Genomic DNA, 21199 nt, shown 5'->3' on the forward strand with positions numbered 1-21199 from the left:
CCATGGCTTAGAGTTTTAATATGCCCACTTCAAAGTGAGAATAGCACAAGTGTTAAAAGCCATAATGTATTTTTAATCTAATGTTTGGCTAAAATATGTAAGGGTTTTTTTTTGTTTTTGTTTTTGTTTTGCGGTACGCGGGCCTCTCACTGTTGTGGCCTCTCCCGTTGCGGAGCACAGGCTCCGGATGCACAGGCTCAGCGGCCATGGCTCACGGGCCCAGACGCTCCGTGGCATGTGACATCTTCCCGGACCGGGGCACGAACCTGTGTCCCCTGCGTCGGCAGGCGGACTCTCAACCACTGCGCCACCAGGGAAGCCCTATGTAAGGGTTTTAAAGAGAGTTTCTTGTTCTTTATTTTCATGGGAAGGAACATACTTAACAGAGTTCCAGATTATAATATGAAATGGATTTATCATCTTATTTAAGGAAGTTTGAGAACAATTTCAGCTTAAAAAAGAGGGTTAGCTTCCTAAAGAGCAGGCCTTTCTCTGCAAAGTTAAATGTTCTTTTTTGGTGTCTGTACCTATTATGCTAAATATAAATAAACCTGGTTGATAATTATGCAATAACGACCCAGGTTATTGTCCTTCTTATGTTGTGATGTCAGGAATTGTTATCCATTCTGTTTGAGGCTCTGTATCTATCACTAAATCTTCCTATTCAATATTCTCCCAATACTTGGCTCAAAATTTTCTCCCTCCTCACCCCACGTTTTTGGGGCATCTTAAAAAACAGAACAGATAAGTTTTTAGTTAAAAAAATATTGCAATCAATGAATAATCTAATGCTGAAATTTGAGGGGTGAAGCCTTTACTTGCTCTGGATTCTTTAGTCTTCTCCCCCTAATTTCGTCAATCCAGAATCATCCCTTAGCTAGGGATTTTCAGAGCCCTCTTGGCGATGCCTGTTGAAATAACCAGTCTTGCCAGTTCCTCTGAAAAGCACTATTTGGAGATACAAAACCAGCATATAAAACATGAGAACTACAGTTAGCAGAATATCAGGGTCTGGCAAAAAAGCAAGCACAGCATGTAGGAAGTATAATATCTAGCAATGAAAAACAATTCAGATTAGGGAAGTCTTAGACTCATTCCTAATTTCATTGAGGGCTTAACCTGATTTTTGAAATCTGTTTCGGAAGAAATCTCCAAGAACATGAAAGCAAGAGCAGCAAGGAAATATTAAGGCATTTGCTGTCAACCCTGTGGCTGCATTTGACAATCATCAGTGGGAGATTTTTGAAAATACGTATGTCCTGGCCTCACCCCCGGAGAGAATGGTTTAATTGGGAACAGGGCATAGCTTTTTCTTTGTCTGTCTGCTTGTTTTAAGCTCACTAGCAATGCTAATGTACAACCAGGCTTGAAAACTGTTGAGACACTGCTGTGAAAATGCAGCATAGAGGAAGTACATAGACTTTCTATTCAAAAACCATGACCCAGATACTTTACTTGGTGCTGTAAGTAGAGATAAAACTAAGACCTGATGCACTTAAGGAGATCACAGTCTAGAGAGGTCAAAATAGAGGAGGGAAAAGAGAGAGTGGAAAAGAGTATGCTTTACTGTTTGCTTGGGTTCTCCTTTCATTATGAGAATAAATTTGTGAAACCCCTTGATATTTCCATGGTATAGAGTTACATGGTAGAGAGCCCCTGCTTTCTTCAATATCCTTTCGCCTGTCTCTGCCTATTAAACTTCTCAGGCTGAGAGATAGCAGCCTCCTGACGGAAGAGGGGGGAACTCCAGCGCTTGAGTGAATTAAAATTTAGCTGGAAAAACCCAGGGGAATGTTCTGTACAAGGCAGTTCCAGGAATGGCAGGGAATGAATGACATGCCTCTTTTTATAGCTACAGCCTTGATGATTCTAGACAATGATGCCCTCTGTTTGAAATGACATTAGTGACTAAAAGGCTACCTCCCCACACCCATCCCATGGGGCATTTGTGAAACCAGAAAAACACTGCGTGGCAGACAGCTTTTCCTCACCTTTTTGCTCTGTCAGATTCTTGAGTCTACTCTTTGAATGTACAGACAGAGAATAAATGCCCTTAGTCACTGTATTAGTTTCTGAGGGCTGCCACAATAAATTACTATGAAATTCATAGCTTAAAACAACAGAAATTTATTCTCTTACAGTTTTGGAGACTAGAAGTCTGAAATCCAGCAGAGTCACACTCCTTCTGGGGACTCTGGAGGAAAATCTGTTCCTTGTCTCTTCTAGCTTCTGGTGGGGGTCCCGGCATTCCTGGGCTTGTGGCCCCATCACTTCAATCTCTGCCTCTGTCTTCACATCACTTTCTCTTCTTTGTCTGTCTTATCTGTATGTCTCTTACAAAGACACTTATCACTGGATTTAGGGCCCACCTTGATAATTCAAGTTCTCAAAATCCTTAATTTAACTCTATCTGCAAAACCCGTTTACCAAATAAGGTAACATTCCCCTGTTCTGGGGACTCATATGTGAACATAATCTTGTTAGGGGCCACCATTTAGCCCACTATAGTCACCAAACATCTGTCAAGAAGAAGTCACTTAATATGACAGTTGAAAAGGGCAACAAACCTTAACAGACACCACACCAACAGGACAAATAGGTGGCAAGTAAACATATGAAAAGATACTCCACATCATATATCAGGAAAATGCAAATTGAAACAATGAAATACCACTACAAATCTATTCAAATGGCCAAAATTCAGAACACTGACAACACCAGTGCTGGCAAGAATGTGGAACAGCGTGAACTCTCATTTATTTCTGGTTGGAAAGCAGAATGGTACAGCCACTTGGAAGGCAGTTTAGCGGTTTTTTACAAAACAAAACATACTCTTACCATATGACACAGCCATTGCACTCCTTGGTATTTACCCAAAGGAACTGAAAACTTATGTTCACACAAAATCATGGATGTTTATAGCAACTTTATTCATAATTGCCAAGACTTGGAAGCAACCAAGATGTCCTTCAGTAGGTGAATGGATAAATAAGCTTTAGTCCATCCGGACAAGGGAATATTATTCAGTGCTAAAAAAAAAAAAAATAAGTTGTCATGTCATGGCAGGATAGAGAGGAATCTTAAAGGCATATTACTACGTGAAAGAAATCAATCTGAAAAGGCTACATACTGTGTGATTTCAACTATTTGACATTTGGGTAAAGGGAAAACTATGGAGACAGTAAAAAAATCAGTGGTTGCCGGGGAAGGGAAGGACGAATAGGTGGAGCACAAGAGGATTTTTAGGGCAGTGAAACCACTCTGTATCATACTTTAATGGTGGGTATGTGTCATTACATATGTCCAAATCCATAGAACGTACAATACCCAGAGTGAACCTTAATGTGAACTATGGACTTTGGGTGATGATGCGTCAATGTAGGCCCATCAATTGTAAAAAAAATGTACCACTCTGGTGGGAGATGTTGACAATAGGGGAGGCTATGCATGTGTGGGAGCAGTAAGTATATGGGATATTTCTGTACCTGTCTCTCAATTTTGCTGGGAACCTAAAACTGCTCTAAAAAATAGTAGTAGTCTATTAAATACCAGGACCAGAAAAGGCCACGATAGTGGAGGCATGAGCAGGGCTGCTGGGGGCTGAAAGAGAAGGCACTTACCTGGCTATTTCCCCTCGTTTAGTCAGTATTGCTAAGTTAACTATACATGTAGCAGGCAATGAAAGCATTTACCAGCTTTCTGAAGCCTCTCCCAATCTGTTGCATTGTCCTGTGGGCCAGATGCAGGGAAAGAGCTGCACAGACAGGCTCTTGTGTCGCTCACTTTTCTCATGCCACGGCATCCTTGCCAGCCTCTGTGCTCTAACAGTTGTCCTGTCTCATGGAAACCTAAAAATTCTCACAGCTACGTTTCTCATGAAAACTCTTGCCCCACGGAGTCGCCAAAACCAAATCGAAATAGCCAATACAACCTAAAGAGTTGCACGTGATAATTTCTTCTACACACACACACACACACACACACACACACACGCACGCACGCACACGCGCGCACACACACACACACTTCCGCTTGACCTAGCAACACAATAGGAATGTAAACACATTGTTAATGCAGTCGCTCTCAGTTGGCTTCCCAGATGGCTTAAGTTCAATAGATTTTTCCCCCTGATTTCCTCAGCTTCTCCTAGTAAGTGCTAAACAACCATTATGCCTTTTCCTGCACATTGAGATTCATCTGCAGCTACTAAACTGCCTCCAAAGTGCTTCAATTTTGCATGAGTGCTAAGCTGGGGACTGGGAGACATTACCCAGTGCTGAAGGCCCAGATCATTAGAAAGAGCATGTAAATCCTCTGAACCAGAAATAAAAAGTGCAGAGATTTCCTTTGTGAAGTCCCAACTGCAGCTTTACGTAAACCATGAACCTTTGGCAAGATTTTAGGTGTTTCTTTTTACCTTCTCAACTGTAATTTTGCCTGACTTCGGCTTATGTGTTCTCATTTTTTTAAACATTTATTTCACAGTCAGAAGCGTATGAAATAATAGCCATGCGGTGTCATCATTTCACTTCTTAGGACACCGGAGCCCTCTTCACTTTTAACGGGGTTGGAACTTCAAAGGATTGCTAAGGGATCACCCACATGATATGTTTTTAAAACAAACCTGAGACCAGCTTTGGGGGGATGGGTGGAGATATATGAGATATGTGCAGGGGACATAAATCTATATTATTTAAATATAGATGTAGGAAGTGTACCGATACTGGATTATGGAGAGAGGGTGGGGTAGAATCAGAAGAGGATAGAGAAAATTATTAATGAGAAAGAGGTGGTTGTGTTCTCATTTTTCAATAGATACATCCCTGTACATTATTACCTAAAAGTCTTATTTGTGTTTTTTAAGGTGAACATCATTTTATCTGTACTTGACCTGTGTTTCCATCTCTGCTATCCTCCCAGCCTGCTTGTCAGACTACCTCACTGCAAATTAGAAGCGAGCGTGTGGTCAGCTAGAGCAGTACCTGTGGGAGAGCGGGCCCAGGAGGGCTGGAATTCTGAGTGTCCTGCAGCTCTGTCTGCTGTGGGGCTGGGCTGGGGCCCTAAGCCCGTGGAGTCGTGACAAAAGCTCTATGATGGGAAGGTTGACTCTCCATCCTCATTCAGTATTTCCTTTGCAGCAAAATTTTGTGAACAGTTATGAGAACATTTTACATTTTTGTCTATAGTATATCCATTCAAGAGTAATAAACCAGGCTCCTTTTACATGATTGGTCTGTAATTATTTCTCTTTTTCCATATATGTATGTAATAACTCAGGCTATCTTTCTTTTAAGATTCTGATAGTAAAAATATACATTTAAGATGAGATACAGCAGTTCACTATTTATCTCTAAACATATTTCCAAGGACATTTATTTATTTATTTTAATTAATTAATTAATTATATTTCTGGCTGCGTTTGGTCTTCGTTGCGGTGCGCGGGCTTCTCACTGCGGTGGCTTCTCTTGTTGAGGAGCACGGGCTCTAGGCCTGCGGGCTTCCGTAGTTGTGGCTCATGGGCTCTAGAACGCAGGCTCAGTAGTTGTGGCGCACGGGCTTTAGTTGCTCCCCGGCATGTGAGATCTTCCTGGACCAGGGCTCGAACCCGTGTCCCCTGCAGTGTCCACTGCCCCACCAGGGGAGTCCTCCAAGGATATTTATTAACCACTGATTTATTCAACACTGCGTATGCAAGTGGGATCTGACAGAAATGTGACTAAATGGGCTTGTAGGGTAAGAAGTAAATGCATTCCAACTTGGAAGTGAAAAGAAAATACTAGATGAATGATATGCATGTAAATACACATAGTATTATTTGGTGCATATGTGTACTGCCTGTATAACATACCCACTGTATGCTGAAGCCCAGTTTTGTTTGTCAGCATGTTGTATCTATCCCTCAGACTGAACAGTCCTATCCATTGATTTCATTTTACTATTTTTTTCTGAAAACCCAGCTAATCATGCAAATGTCATCTTTGTTAGTGTATCATCACAAAATATTAATTATTGTGGTTCCACACCTTATGACACTGAACTGCACATATTAAATAGCTAGCTTTCCCGTTCTCCCATAGAGATTGTCTATCCACTAGGGTATGTATCCTTTGAAGGGAATACATTTATAAAAGAAAGGAAAAGAACAAAACTTTACCTGGAGATAAGAACAGACACATGATTGAAGCTGTTGGTTCAGTTGGCAGTATTATACAGTTACATAAATATCTCAGGAAATCGGAGCTCGTGGTGGGAAACAATCATTTTTCCTTCTTAATTTTTCTTTGTGGTGCTGGTGCAGAATGGACGTGAAGACATTACAGGTTACACACGACATTCAGAATCAGGCATCACTCGTACATTATTTCAAGTTTTAGTTTTCTTATCTCTTGTGAAAACATCAAAATAAGATGTTGGACTGTAAAGAAAATTATAATAGTAACTAAACATTATAACCTAGATTTTCACATCAATTTCTTCAACATTTATTTTAGAAATAGTATTTTGAAAAACTGCAAGTACACTATTTGAAAATATTTTTCTTACATAATAAGCCAATTATACTGTTTTATAGCATTTGGGGCATAATGTTAAAATCACACATTCAGATATTTGAAAACTGAATTATATTGTAGAAGGCCATTTAATATTTATGTCGTATTCTCTCCTTCCTGGGCACACAGGAATATGACAAGTCCCACTTCCTTGCTGTGCAGCTTGGCCAAGTGATTTCTTCTAGCCCATGGGCTGTGAGTGAGCTATGTTGAACTTCAGAGACAACCAAGCCTTTTAAGAGCAGGTGTGAGCTCTCTGTGCTCTCTTCTCCTTGTTTGGAGACCCTGGTAGCCATGGTTGAGAAGATGTAGGTTGAAGAAGGATGTAGCCTGAAAATAGCTGCCCTGAAGACTTCTGTGATGGAAACATAGACTTTAATTTTGTAAAGCTCTGAAATGAAGGGCATTGTGTAGTACACAGCATGGCATAAACTATTTTAGCTTCTGAAATCACATTAGTTAGGCTAGTTAGTATCATATTAAGGGCTTACTCTGCTAAGAGTTTTACATGTATCACCTCATTTAATCCTTAAAATAACCCATTGAGTTAGGAATTTTAAATCCTATTTTCTTGTTGAGGAAAGTGCTATTTAGTGAGGTAGAGGAATTTTCCCAAGGTCATACATCTAGTCATTTGAGGAACTAGAATTTGAACCAAGTCCTTCTCCAAAGATCATACTCTCAATTAAGTTAATTGCCAAGGATGAATTAAACATAAGGTTTTACTGGCAAATAATGTAGCAGTATTGTCTTCTGGAATTCTACCTAAAGCTTGTGTTTATCAAAAACTAAGTATATGTAACTTAGAATCAGCAGAAGGTCAAAGAGACATTCTCTGCATTTAAAAAAAGGAAAAACAGTTTAAGTGCATTATACTCATTTGCATTATTTTATTAAATCATCTTTCCCTTTGGAATAATAAAAGAAAAATTTGAGGCAGGGATCTCAGAATATATAAAAATATTTTGGAAATATCAGAACAAATAGTTATTTCTCAGTCTCTATAAAGTTCAAATTGAAAATTGTTTCAGCAGGAGTTCAGTACATACTCCTGGCTTGAAAATAGGAACTGCTCATATTTTTCATCTCTACTTAGAATTTCACAAGTTAAATTTTTTCCTTCTTGTAAATTGAGTCATTCTCGCATACTGGAATTCTTTTTTAAAAGGATAAGAAAAAAGGATCTTCTCACTGATACTTGATCTGTTTTCACTCAGCTATTACTGGAGGCCCAACAATTTTGGAGGCTCTAAAAAGCATTACAATAACTCCACTTTTTGTTCCCTGTTCTTAGTGCGAATAGCAAACATGTTCAAAATTTAAATCAGAGCTGTGTTTGATTATGTCTTTCTGGCTAGGATAGGAGGTACAACTGCCATCATGACTGAAAGTTCCTTTCCTCTAAAGTCTAAGGGAACAATCACATATCTTTTAAATAAGTATATCATAGTGTCCTGGGGGAAATATTCTTTCATTAATTCAACAAATATTTATTGTATGCCTACAATATGTACCAGGTATTATTCTAGGCCACAGCAACATCAGGTAACACACAAAAATTTCTACCCTGATGGAACTCACATCCTAGTTGGAAAGTGAAGAAAGACTCTAGAAAACGTGATTGTGTTTATCAATTTTAAATCTTCTCTAAACGATGGAAATTTGCTTATTCTGCCCCAAATTAGTCAGAACTACCCTAGTTAGTTATTTCTATTCAGTTGCTTTGTGTCCCAGCCTCACCTGGGAACTGGGATAGGGATGTAAGAAACTCCTAATGGGTGAGCTGTGCAAGCTTCTTCGTTACTGAAATCAGCAGACTCTTCACTCATCCCGTCAGGGTAGCTTTACTCTATCTGTGCTTTAATATAGTAGGGACCTAGGGGATGAGTAAAGTCCTGGGTGATTTGGCTGAAGGACAGGAAACTTAAAGGCAAATCACTAGAACTTATTCCTGCTGTTCAGATTTCATTTCTAAATATCATAGCCACATCTGCATTGCCCTGGACAGTTCACATCCCCACCCAGACTGAACTCTCCCAACTCTGTTGAAAATTTCCCAAACCAGCCATGTCTTTCTCATCTGGGTATGTGACTAATACAATTTCCAGTCAGGGTGTTCTTCCCCCCTTCCCCTCCCTTAAAACTCTGTTAGTACCTCCAATGGTAATTTTGTTAACAGAATATAGTTTTATTCTCAATTACTATTTTATAGGATATTTAAAAGGAATTTTATAGATTTCAAGATCTTTTGTAGGTGTTATTCCATTTCTTTCCTCACAAACCAATGGAACGAACAAATTCTTAACTTTATTTTACAAGTTGGGAAACCAGGGCTTGATGGATTTAAGACTTTCCAGAAGTCAGATAGTATATACAAAGCAGGAATTTATTCTCTTATCTAAATAAATCACTGGGTTGCTGTGTATTAGACAAGTATTTGTCTAGTCCCTCAGTTGTCATAATAATTGTCTGGATGATTTGAATTTTTTTTAAATGAGCATTTATAGTTTGACTTAAAAATTTTTTTAAGGAATATGAAATGTATTGCTTTTAAGGTAAACCAGTAGCTGTCCCCAGTCTCCTACATATGAACTGTTGTAAGTGGCAGTCACTCCAGAGGTGATGGCTCTTAATGCTTGTTTCTAAATCATTTGGGATAAGAAAAAACTAAAAGCCTGACAGTATGAGTAATTAGTATTCTGAATATATGTACCTGATTTTTATCATCAGACTCTTTTCAGAGGGTCACCAAGAATATTGCTCTTAACACTTATGATTAATGACTTGTTGTAAGATCATTGATCTGAAAAGAAATTTATAATGATAATTAAAATTAAAATTGGTAAAATTCAATTTAAGTAAATCAGATTAGTTTTGCTTACTAGTAAAGTCATATTAATCTTCCTAAAGGATATGTCATTTTTAAAAATGTCATTTCACCACTGTACAATTTTCACAGGCTCCCTTCTCCACAATACAGTCTTCTGTAACTTGCATGCAAGGCTCTCCAGGAATCTCTCTTCTAATTCCATGGTCTTATTTCTTTACTTAATTCATGTAAACTACTCTGCACAGTGGTCACCATGCTTTTTCATCTCTGCCCTTTGGCTTCTTGCTGTTCTCTTCTCCTCAAGTGTCTTTGATTCCTCTTTAAATTTTTAAACCCAAACCATGCTTCAGCTTAAAACTCAAATATTCCATTCCCCAGGTTTCCCGTGATCTCTCCTTCTAAAGCAATTTCACTATAGCTTTCTTTATGGGGTTTTCAGAATTTTCCAAACAATGGATTACTTTTATTCAATAGATCAACATCTGGTGAATGCTAAACAAAACCTCATTGAAAGCCATGATGAAATGGGTTCTGTGTTTATGTTGACTGTAGGGTTCTATGGTTTAATAAATTTGGGGGGAATGGTGGCAGTCCGAATTAAACCTACTTCTTTATGTCAGAACTTCTGACCAATGTCTTCAGTATACTAATGGGCACTCTGAGTTTCTAAGAGAAAGTTGTATTAAGCAGAAATCCCCAAACTTATTTGAGCAAAACCCACTTTTTTAAGACACAGTTTAAGGAATATTGGTATAGTGAAAGGAATAGGAACACTGGATTCAGACAAATGTGGATCTAAATCCTGATTTCAGTAGTTATTAGCTGTGTGAACAATTGTTTAAATTCTGACCTCCACGCCTTACCTGTATTAGAGGTGTAACAATATCAATCCCAAGGATTATTATGCAGATTAACTGAGACCCATGGTAGATGTTCAATAAATACTAGTTACCTTTACTGTTCTGAGTTACAATTAAATTTACCTGTAGCTTGGATTTAACACTACTTTGTATTATAGCTATAACAAACAAATCATTCATTCATTTAACTTACATTAACTAGACAAATATTTGTGCCAATTACTATACTGATGGATATACAGTGCATATGACAGAGCCCCTTTACTCAGTAAGCTACTATTTTTATCTCTAGTATCAGACAGTAAACTTCTGAAAAAGGTATCCATAAGCATTTCATCTCTATGCCCACCTTGGAAACTACTATGCCTGAAACAGTTGCTCAAGAGCAAGCGCCACAATAGAATGTAACCCATAGGAGGACAGAATCCTTATCTATCTTCTTTACCACTGTATCCTCAGCACGTAGAAGAGTGCGTGGCACATAGTAGAGTCTCAACAAATACCTATTGAATGAATGACTGGACAAAAGTAATAGTAAGGTCTATAATTCATAAGTCCACAGTTCACTAATCTACAATAACGTGTTATTATTCCCCACCCTTATTGACAGGAATCTTTTTTTAAAATTTTGTTAAAATTACTTCTATTGAAATTACTGACAAATTACATGAAATAGGAACAGAAAGGAATGCATGTAGTTAGATTTAAATAATGATTAAGAATTATACTTTTAAAGAAAAATGTTGGAATATGCATTCAAATATATATAATGTTTGATGTTTTAGGAAAACTATTTAGATGAGTAATATGTTTGCTTTCTCAGTGGAATGTGCTTTGTGTCCTTCCAAACTGAACACATTACCATCATCATATTTTCACAGAATAGCTTCTTTATATTCTAAAGAACATTGACATATGAGAAGAGATTAATTACAGAAAGCATTTTAGTTCCCATTTTGGTCTCAGAAAGGCTTCTTGGAACAGAGATTCAATAGGTTTTTCATCACCAAAGTCAAGAATTGGAATTACATGATGGACCAAAGCTGGTAAGATTAATTTCTGTCAACTCATTCATACAACTCTGTAAGTAAGAGAAAATACTTCGTATACCCACCACTCCAATTATCCTTCATACTTACAGCCCTAGGTTTGATGGGGTTAGAAAGTCAAATCAGAAGTAGGGGGCTTCCCTGATGGCGCAGTGGATGAGAGTCCGCCTGCCGATGCAGGGGACACGGGTTCGTGCCCCGGTCTGGGAAGATCCCACATGCCGCGGAGCGGCTGGCCCGTGAGCCATGGCCGCTGAGCCTGCGTGTCCGGAGCCTGTGCTCCGCAACGGGAGAGGCCACAACAGTGAGAGGCCTGCGTACCACAAAAGGAAAAAAAATAAATAAATAAAAAGTAGGAGCACTGGTTCTCCTGTAACATCTAAAACCTGACACTCCTAAAAAGAAAAGGGAAAAACAGTGTTAGCATTGTCAGGGTAAGTATCATTTGTCATTCTATTTTAATATAATCTTGCAATTAAATTTTCAAGTTTCGGGGGGAAGACTGCATTTATCTATGGTTGTCATATAGCTTTCTAGAAGCACTAGATGTCTTCCCACTCCAGATACATAATCCAATGAATAATTTTTTCTCAGCTCTAGACAAAACAAAAATAAAACAAAACACAAATCCGCATTGGACACAGAATGCCAAACCAGAACCAAGTGACTAGAAACTATCACATAAAAGGTAATCAAGTCAATGGCCTAGGAATGAAATGCTTCCAAGCAAATCTCTTGAACCACTCAGTCCCAGCCATGTTATTCCTTGACTTTTAGGTAAATTCATCTTGATCACAAAGATAGTAAACATAACTTTAACAGAATTATACTCATAGTAAATCAAATACACTGGTAAGTTGCAATTTCCAATTACACAAAATAACTTTAGTTAATTAGATGGACCGTTTATATATTAAATATTATATTAAAAATTCAAGGAAAACATTTCAGAGAGAAGTTGGTAAATTATGCGTTTACAGTGTCTTCTTTTCCTGATGTACTTTAAAGATTGTCAAATGACTTCATGTGGCATAAAACAATGTCTTAATTATAAAGTTCTACCTTTTGAGTTTTCATATTTTGATTATCTTAGTAAGAGTTATAAGTTGCTAAAATAACTATCAGTTTATTTATGGTATGACATCCTTTTAAACAATGATAGCATTTTGTGTGGTTAAATTTATATTAAGACATCTTGAACTGATATGTTTCATATTTTAGATATTAGTGAAAACTAATAGGGTCAAGCTCTGGAAAAAAGCATGAAAAAGAGACCACACTAATTCAATAAAATGTAATATATTCCAGAACATCCTTCCCTGCAGCTTTGTGCATTTCCCACCAATCTATGTACTAACTTTGAGTATACTGTAATGAGATTTGGTAGAGTCACCTCTGCAGCTCTTCTCCCGATAGAGAGAGTGCTGGAAGAAATAGAATTGCCAGGTCTGCACAACATGGTGTCTCAAAACTTCCCTTTGCGTATGAAAGATAAAGTAATTGGGAGGAATGAGAAATGCAACTCAGGTGCACATAATACTTAAGTCTAACATGAGGTGAGGATGCTTTTTAATGAAACATACATGGGGTATTAGAAGATGCAGATTTGATGAGCATATTTAAAAAATATTTAAGATAATGCATGATTTTTGAGTATCACCTAATAAACATGATAAATGAATAGCACAAGGCTGGATGTGATATTTTATACATCTTTACATTTCTGGAACAACATAATTTTTGACATTAGTGGACTTTTAATATTTGTTGACAGCACTGCAGATTACATTTCTGGGGGAATTTGGATATTGTTTTAAATAATTATGCAACAAGATTAATCATGGATTTTTGATCACATTATAATAATCTCTAGAAAAACATTATTTGTGGTGCTTGACTTATGAAGTTAAATTTATGCTAAAGATAAGGAATAAATGCCAATTACCAGATTTTATTGCTAAATTTATGTATAGCCTCACAAAGATCCAATCAGAAGGTGGCATTTGCATCTGAATTTCTAAAATCATGTGAAACTCCCTTTTAACAAGTTCGTGCTCATTATGAAACTTCTTGGTAAAGTATGCTAATTACTTTGCTGCACTCTGTCTCCCAAACCACAACGATTTCTATTATAAAAGCAAATCACTGCAAACTTCAAACAGCATGCATCCTTGAGATGCCGCTATTAAAGGAAGAACAGTGATGGGAAATCTTTGACGTTGTCAGACAGGATGGAAAATACACATTTGTATTTGAGTAAATCCTGTAGACCGAAGCATTTCCCCCCACCCTTAAATAACCTGAAACCAATTTCAAGTTCCCAAATGCTCTTCAAAGCAACCTGCTTGGAAGTAATGCTGATGGCATTTCAAATTTCAAGGCAGGTTGCTTTTTCCATCTCAAGACTTCAAGCAGATTGGAAATTGCACTTTCAAAGAAAAAGGATATTACCTACTTTTAGCCAAACCACTAGCCTCTGGTTTGATGAACAAAATGTCATAGGTAACGAACTTACCTATGGTAATGAAAAGATGATATGTGACCGAGTAACTCAGAGTCTGAATAATGCAGCTAAGTCTAGAGAATTCTAAAATGTAAGTGTTTAGATAACTTCATGCTCCAGTTTTTTCTTGTTCTGGTGTTGTTGACCACACGTTGGAGTGTAAACTTTGGGCATGTGGCAGGTCCAGTGTACAGAGCTGTAATTAATCCATCTCCTCCTGGATGGGGCATCTGTGAAGCTGAAGACAAAAATCGGTGTGTGCTTGACTCCTGTGCCCATGGGGAGCCTGGGCCACACAATTCAGAACATTCATATTATGAATAATCCCTGTAGCAGGCGGGTCTGTGACTTCTTAAAAGGATTTAGATGTGTGCTCAGTGGAAACATCCATGAGCCTCTTAGGGCAAAAGGATACAGTGGCCCTCATGAAGTTCTCCTAGCATTTAATTAGGTTTCCTGTAATTGCTTTAAGTAAAAGGGGGTGGGGCGGTGTGGGGGCGGGCGGGGAATGAAACCTGAAGTTATCATCTTGGGACACAAAATATTTCTATGCAGTTTTACTATCCTGAGCCCGTTTGTTGCTGCTCTACATTTTGGAAAGAACCATTATAGTTCTAAGGAAATACTGCAGGTTTATCCGCCCTTTGGTGACTGCAGCAACCTTTAGAGGAAGAGTTTCGTTTCCAGTAACTGACTTTCTGCATGAACAGAGAAGGTATAAACAAGTAAAACAGACAAAAGTATTAAACACCAGAGAGTGGAGTAAAAAGAAAGGAGGCAGGAGAGGAGGGAAGGCTCTGCCCCATCTTTGCACAGATTTCTAGATATCAGAAAAATGAGAACAATTACAATGAGACAGGAAAATGAAAGGCCCAAGCAAGGACCAGGAAAAAGGAAGGAAATTAGTGTTATTTGTTAATAAGTTGGTTTTTTACTGTGGAGACTTGTTTTATTGGCTAAAATAATAGAGTAATCTTTTCATAGAAGGATGGGGGATTGGGATATGCCAGTTACTTGAAAATTCTTTTTAAACTGATCACTCTATAAACATAAAAACGTTACTAATTTCCAAAATGTTAAAATAATACTTAATAAACTTTTGTAAATAGAGTCGCCCCATCAGGATTTTGCCATGCCTTGGGCTTCTCAAACCCACTTTCCTGGGCTTCATTCCAGTTCAGGGACTCACAAGCGGACCTAAGGACTTAGTTGTTTCTGTGACTCAACTCCCAGCAGCTTGTGACAGGAAGAATTGTTTATCCTCCAGTGGGTCGGCACCTACTATCGTTGGGTGGTTGCTAATTTCCCTGAGTGCTTTTACCCGTATGAACATGTCCTAGATTTTAGGGTAGGTACTGGAATACCCCTTTTTAGGCTCTCCAGATGACACTTCTTTCATGTTACTTATGCCAAGAAGTCATGATCAAACATTTTAAAATATCATAACTTTTAGGAACTAGTTAAACTTTATATCTTGTACATATCATTATACCATATATATCGTATATATATTTATATATGTATATTTTTAAATTCTCATCTGATTATGTCATCTTCTTGCTTAAAACACTTGGTTCTCAGAAAGAAATCCCAGATCCTAAATTTGGTGTACAACAGTGGTTCTCAAACTGTAGCATGCATCAGAATTCTTGGAGGGCTTGTTAAGATATTGCTGGGCCGAACTCTCAATTTTTCTTGTTCACTGAGTCTGGAGTGGGGCCCAGGAATTTGCATTTTCAACAAGTTCCCAAGTGATGTTGATAAAGCTGTTTTGTGGGCCATACTTGGAGAACTGCGGGTTTACAAGAATGTATATAAAGTGGTCCCTTTCTTGTCTCTAGTTTCATCTCATGCTAGTATTCTCTGTGTCCAGTGCTCAGTTGTCTTCTCCTGGGTTCTCAGTCTCATCCTTCCCTTTCCTACTTCTTCCCATGTGCCCTGTCCATCTTCCCATAGGATTTAATCAACCTAAATCATGTTGGAGCCTTTTATGTATCCTCCTCCCCAAAATAAAAGTTCATTGAGGGCAATGACTATTTTACTCATCAGGATTTCACAAGTACCTAGTGCAATATGTTCTACATAAGTGATGCTCAGTAGATATTTGGTGAATGAATGAATGAATAAACAGTACAGAGTAATACATTTAACTTTTCTTACTGTGCTCATGCTTGACCCAGAGCAAATTCTCCTACTCCCTAAATGGTGCCCCTGCCAGTTCTCTCAGTAGACACTCCATGCTGGAAGTATGTGCAAGAGAACTGGCAGTTGCCCACATATATTGTTCAGATAATCCTTCTTGCTCGTGCAAAGAGGCATACTGCAGGATGAATACCCCTAAAATGATAATCCCAGATTCTTAGTTCAATTTTTGTTATTTTAGGATTACATAATACTGTGAAATAAATTCCAATTATTTGAGCATTTTAACTAGAAGCCACTTTATTTTTAACAGGATTTTGGTTACATTGTTAGTATAGAGAAACACTTGGGCTTTCAAAATATTACTCATGAAAACCTTAAAGTCATACATTCTTTGGATAGAACAGCAGAGGTTTGTTAACTAAGGCTAGTATTTCTTTTAAGAAAAACAATGTACCTTAATAATAAACAAAGCTGGGCTTCCCTGGTGGCTCAGTGGTTGAGAGTCCGCCTGCCGATGCAGGGGACACGGGTTCGTGCCCCGGTCCAGGAAGATCCCACATGCCACAGAGCGGCTGGGCCCATGAGCCATGGCTGCTGAGCCTGCGCGTCCAGAGCCTGTGCTCCGTAGCGGGAGAGGCCACAACAGTGAGAGAGGCCCGCGTACCGCGTACCGCAAAAAAATAATAATAATAATAAACAAAGCTGTTTAAAATGACTTAGTTTTAAAAAATCACCACATATGTATAAAGGACTAGGTCATATAATAAAAACTGATACACATATTTGTGCATATAAATATATATATTGACGATTTATATACTTATGATTATAGTTTTTTGGTCATTCTCTCTCATTTCATGTAAAGAATTAGGTAGACTTAGTTATTGTAAAGCTATGTACAGCATATGGGTATCTTACCCACAACCTGTATAATTAAGATAGAATCCTTAGAAGATGTTAAATTCAAGTTACTGTTTCAATACACAGAGGAAGATACCTTGGTGGAGGGTGAATGTTATGCTATAATGGGAAAGGTGTAATTCTGTGGCGTGATAGACCAAGTCCACTTTCATTATCTGGTGAATCCAGAGATTTGAAATAGCAAATAAGAGAATGAAAAAAGTGTGGACAAGTAACTGGATCCAGAGGAAAATCAGAGGAGATAAGAGGCAATATCTAGGACGTTGGTCTATGGCATCAAGAAGGATCACTGGAGGAAAAATATATGTATGGTGTTTTGTTAATACAAGTCTTCCCCTGACTTAAATCTTCCTTCACCTTGGCAGGTCTCATTGTCCGGGAAGTAAGCATTGAGATTTCACGCCAGCAAGTGGAAGAACTCTTCGGGCCTGAAGATTACTGGTGCCAGTGTGTAGCCTGGAGCTCGGCGGGTACCACCAAGAGCCGGAAGGCCTACGTGCGCATTGCATGTGAGTCACAGTGCAGGGGCACCGTGGATTCCAGAAACTGATGGAAAATGGGAAAATTTAGACCATAAGTGCTCTAGTGTCAAAGAACCCTGGTTAAAAATTGCTCCCAGATTTCTGAATTTGAGCTACACTTTCCCTTTAAGTCACCAGAATACCATTTTATTTTGTTTCAAGCACTGAGTAATTTTCCTTTATGGGTGTGAAAGAATTCGTGCTACTTTCAAAAGATTGAATTTTCTTTTTTAATCTGGTAGTAATTAGGCTATGGGAAAACCAACTCTATTCCTTTAATGAGTTTATTCTGCCAATCTGTTAGGACAGTGTTGACTAGTTTTGCTCTTAGAAATAGAAATCACCCAGACAGTTTCTCTGTTTATTTTAGAACTGTTCTAGTGCATCAGAATACACCACTGTTTTCCAAACTGTGCTAATTTCTAGAGTATTTGTGTCGAAGGAGAGGTTAAGAGGTGCCTCACACACAAAAAGAGTGTTCCATAATCAATAAACGTGGGGAATACCTTTTTTTTGGACAAAGTTAAAGAGGTTTCTTCATTGCAAAACTTTCCAGATTCCTTAATATGCTAACGTGCATATTATCCCCAAGGAGGAGATGTAGTCTGCAGCTCTTTCTGCAGACCCTTTTCTCAACAAGTACTATTCACACCTTGAGCGGCATGAATGCTGCTTTAATCTGTCTTTAGGTTCCATACTGAGAAATTTTCTCAAGTATGAGACCACTGAAACCCATGTAAATTTTATTACCTGAATTCCTTTGCATGTTTGTATTTTACTAAATTTCAATTTGCATTGATGTCAATGTCACTTACCTGTAATATGTCACTAAGTCCCAACAATTTTGGCTCTGATGCTTCCCCCAATTCTGTTCTCGCCTCTTCCTTCCCTTCTGCTTGATCTAGATCCCAACCGTTGCAAACACTTCCCGGTTAGTCTCCATGACTCGAGTCTTTTGCCTTTTCTAATCCTTCCTCCATATTACCACAAATGCAAGATTTCAGAAGATTCCTAAAACTCAGGTCTCATCTCAGCTCACCTCCATCTCTGCTAAATTTTTATAGTGGCTTGTGAGATAAAGTCAAAATTTCTAACAATGGTATATATCACTGTATTAGTTTGCTAGGGCTGCCATAACAAAATTCCACCGACTGGTGGCTTAAACAACAGAAATTTATTTTCTCACAGTTCTGGAAGCTAGAAGTCCAAGATCAAGGTGCTGGAAGTATTGGCTTCTTCTGAGGCCTCTCTCCTTGGTTTGTACATGGTCGTCTTCTCCATGTCTTCATACTGTCTTCCTTCTGTAACTGTCCACATCCAAATCTCTCTTCTCATAAGGATGCCAGTCATACTGTTTAAGGCTACCAGTATGGCCTTAATGGCCTCATTTTAACTTAATCACCTCTTTAAAGGCCATATCTCCAAATAAAGTCGCATTCTGAGGTACTAAGGGCTAGGATTTCAACATGTGAATTTTGGCGGGGAGTACACATTTCAGCCCATAACAACCATATTTCATTGTTTATATAAGGTAACCTAAATCTCCAGCTCTGACCACAAAGAATGTCTCCAATCGAGTCACACTAGATTAGAAATACTTCCATTTCTATACTTTCCAGCTATTGTTCATACTGAAAGTTTTCACCTTTCTCTTACTTCCTTTCATTATTTGTAAAAACTTATTTATTCAATGAATATTTAGTAAGCATTTACTCTGTTCTTGGGACAATTGTAGGTATTGGGTATGGAGCCAGAATCAAAACATATAACGGTCCCTGCCCTCAGGAGGCTTATGTCTGGTGAGCAAGGGCACACTCTATATGAAATAAATAATCAGAGACAGAGCAGATGTTAAGTGCTATGAAGAAAGATAAGTCGGAAAAGGGGGTATGTTGTGCTGGGGAGGGTGGTCAGGGAAGGCATCCAGAAGAAGTTGACAGTTGAAGAAACCTGAAAGAAGGGAGAGAGGAAGTCAGGCAGAGGGGACAGCAAGTGGCGTAAGTACAGATGCCCTGAGGCAGGAATGTGCTGGCGGGTACCAAGAAGATCGAATTAGCCAGAGTGGCTGGAAGAGAGTGAGCAAAAGTAGACCCCTGGGTGAGCTGAGAAAGGTATGGACTGGAGGGCAATGTGGAGATGGCCTAGGCCCTGTGGGTGTAACATCTTTGGTCCACAGTATGAAATGAGAACTTTGGAATGTTTTCAGCAGAGGAATTCATGACACGACTTCCATTTTAGCAGAACACCTGACTGCTGTATTGAGAATAGACCATGAGAAGCAAGAGTAGAAGCAGGGAGACCAGTTACGAGGCTGTGGATGTGGGAGATGTTAGGATACATAGATTAGAAGCTGTGGAGCAGTGAGACCTGGATTCTAGATATATTTAAAGGCAGAGGTAGTAGCTTTTTTTGAGAGGTTAGATGTGGGATGTGAGAGAAAGAAAGGAGAGAATGATTCGAAAGGCCTGAGCCTGTTGAAGGATTTCTTTCAGTTGTCCTTAGTGAAGTCATTCCTGCCTCATCAGTTTCCAGAATGATAGGTGTTCCTTTCTCAAACCTTTCAGAGCAGTTCATCCATCCTCTTAATACAGGCTTGTCTCCTTTGAATTATATTCACTTGTCGTAATGTCTGTGTTTCATGCCAGCGAGTTCTCTGAGATCAGTTTTGCTTAATTCAGGTTTGCTTAACTGTATATCTTCAGTGCTTAGCACAATGCCTAGAACATCAAAGATGTTTAATAAATTTTGTTGAATTAAAACCATTAGAAAGGGCTCCCCTGGTGGCTCAGTGATTGAGAGCCCACCTGCCAATGCAGGGGACGTAGGTTCGAGCCCTGGTCCGGGAAGATCCCACACGCCACGGAGCAGCTGGGTACGTGTGCCACAGCTGCTGAGCCTGCGCTCTGGAGTCTGCGAGCCACAACTACTGAGCCCACGTGCCACAACTACGGAAGCCCGTGTGCCTAGAACCCCTGCTCCGCAACAAGGGAAGCCACCGCAATGAGAGGCCCGCGCACCACAACGAAGAGTGGCCCGCGCTGCTGCAACTAGAGAAAGCCCACGAGCAGCAATGAAGACCCAGTGCAGCCAAAAATAAATAAATAAAATAAATTTATTTTAAAAAACCACAAAAAACATTATAAAGACTTGCTCTATATTAATCATTCCTCTCTGAGCATGTCTAAAGGGATTTTTCTCTTTGTCTTATGTGGATTCTCCATGAAATAGACTCTGAGACGGAGACATGCACACGGGCAATGTATTAGCGAGGGCTCTCCGGAAAAACATCTGTGGAGGAATAGAAATGGGCAGAGGGAGAAATTGAACTGCCGTACAGGTACAACAAAAGATGACCCCATAGGGACCTCCGGAGCTAGGACGGCCCTTCAGAGTTGTCCCACCTTGAGGCACAGGAGGTGAGCAGACCATTCTCCCCAACATTGACTAGTCAATGGATGTGGGCCCATCCTTTTCTCCTCACCGTCACCAACTTGTATGACCTAGGTCAAGTCAGCTCTTCTCAACTGAGGGCAAGTCCAGGAGGGAGAGGCTGGGAGCCTTCACCTGCAACACTCCCAACAGGTGGGATCAGTCCTGAAAACATATGTAATCCACTACAATTGTCTACCACGAATCTTGAAGATTTTATGTTATTAATTTTATTTTGTGTTTTATGTTATGAAAGTATCTTGAACATACTTTCAAACATCTTAAAAAGAAACAAAAAACATACTGTTTTGGTCAGATAATTAAATGAATTCAAAATTAGCTTCTAGTTATAATCAAAAGAGGCACAATGATATAAAACGATATCTTGCA

The 21199-nt window shown here is 38.9% G+C and overlaps 1 protein-coding gene across 1 annotated transcript in view; it reads left to right on the forward strand.

Annotated features, from left to right (window-relative positions):
• Positions 1 to 21199, forward strand: part of UNC5C (unc-5 netrin receptor C) — a 160807-nt gene that overhangs the window by 11722 nt on the left and 127886 nt on the right. The window contains exon 3 of the mRNA XM_073804679.1: positions 17225 to 17368. Within this exon, the coding sequence (XP_073660780.1) occupies positions 17225 to 17368 (144 nt within the window). The remainder of the gene's footprint in view (positions 1 to 17224; positions 17369 to 21199) is intronic.

This window comes from Tursiops truncatus, chromosome 5 (genome assembly GCF_011762595.2).
Source record: "Tursiops truncatus isolate mTurTru1 chromosome 5, mTurTru1.mat.Y, whole genome shotgun sequence".
Classification (NCBI taxonomy): domain Eukaryota; kingdom Metazoa; phylum Chordata; class Mammalia; order Artiodactyla; family Delphinidae; genus Tursiops; species Tursiops truncatus.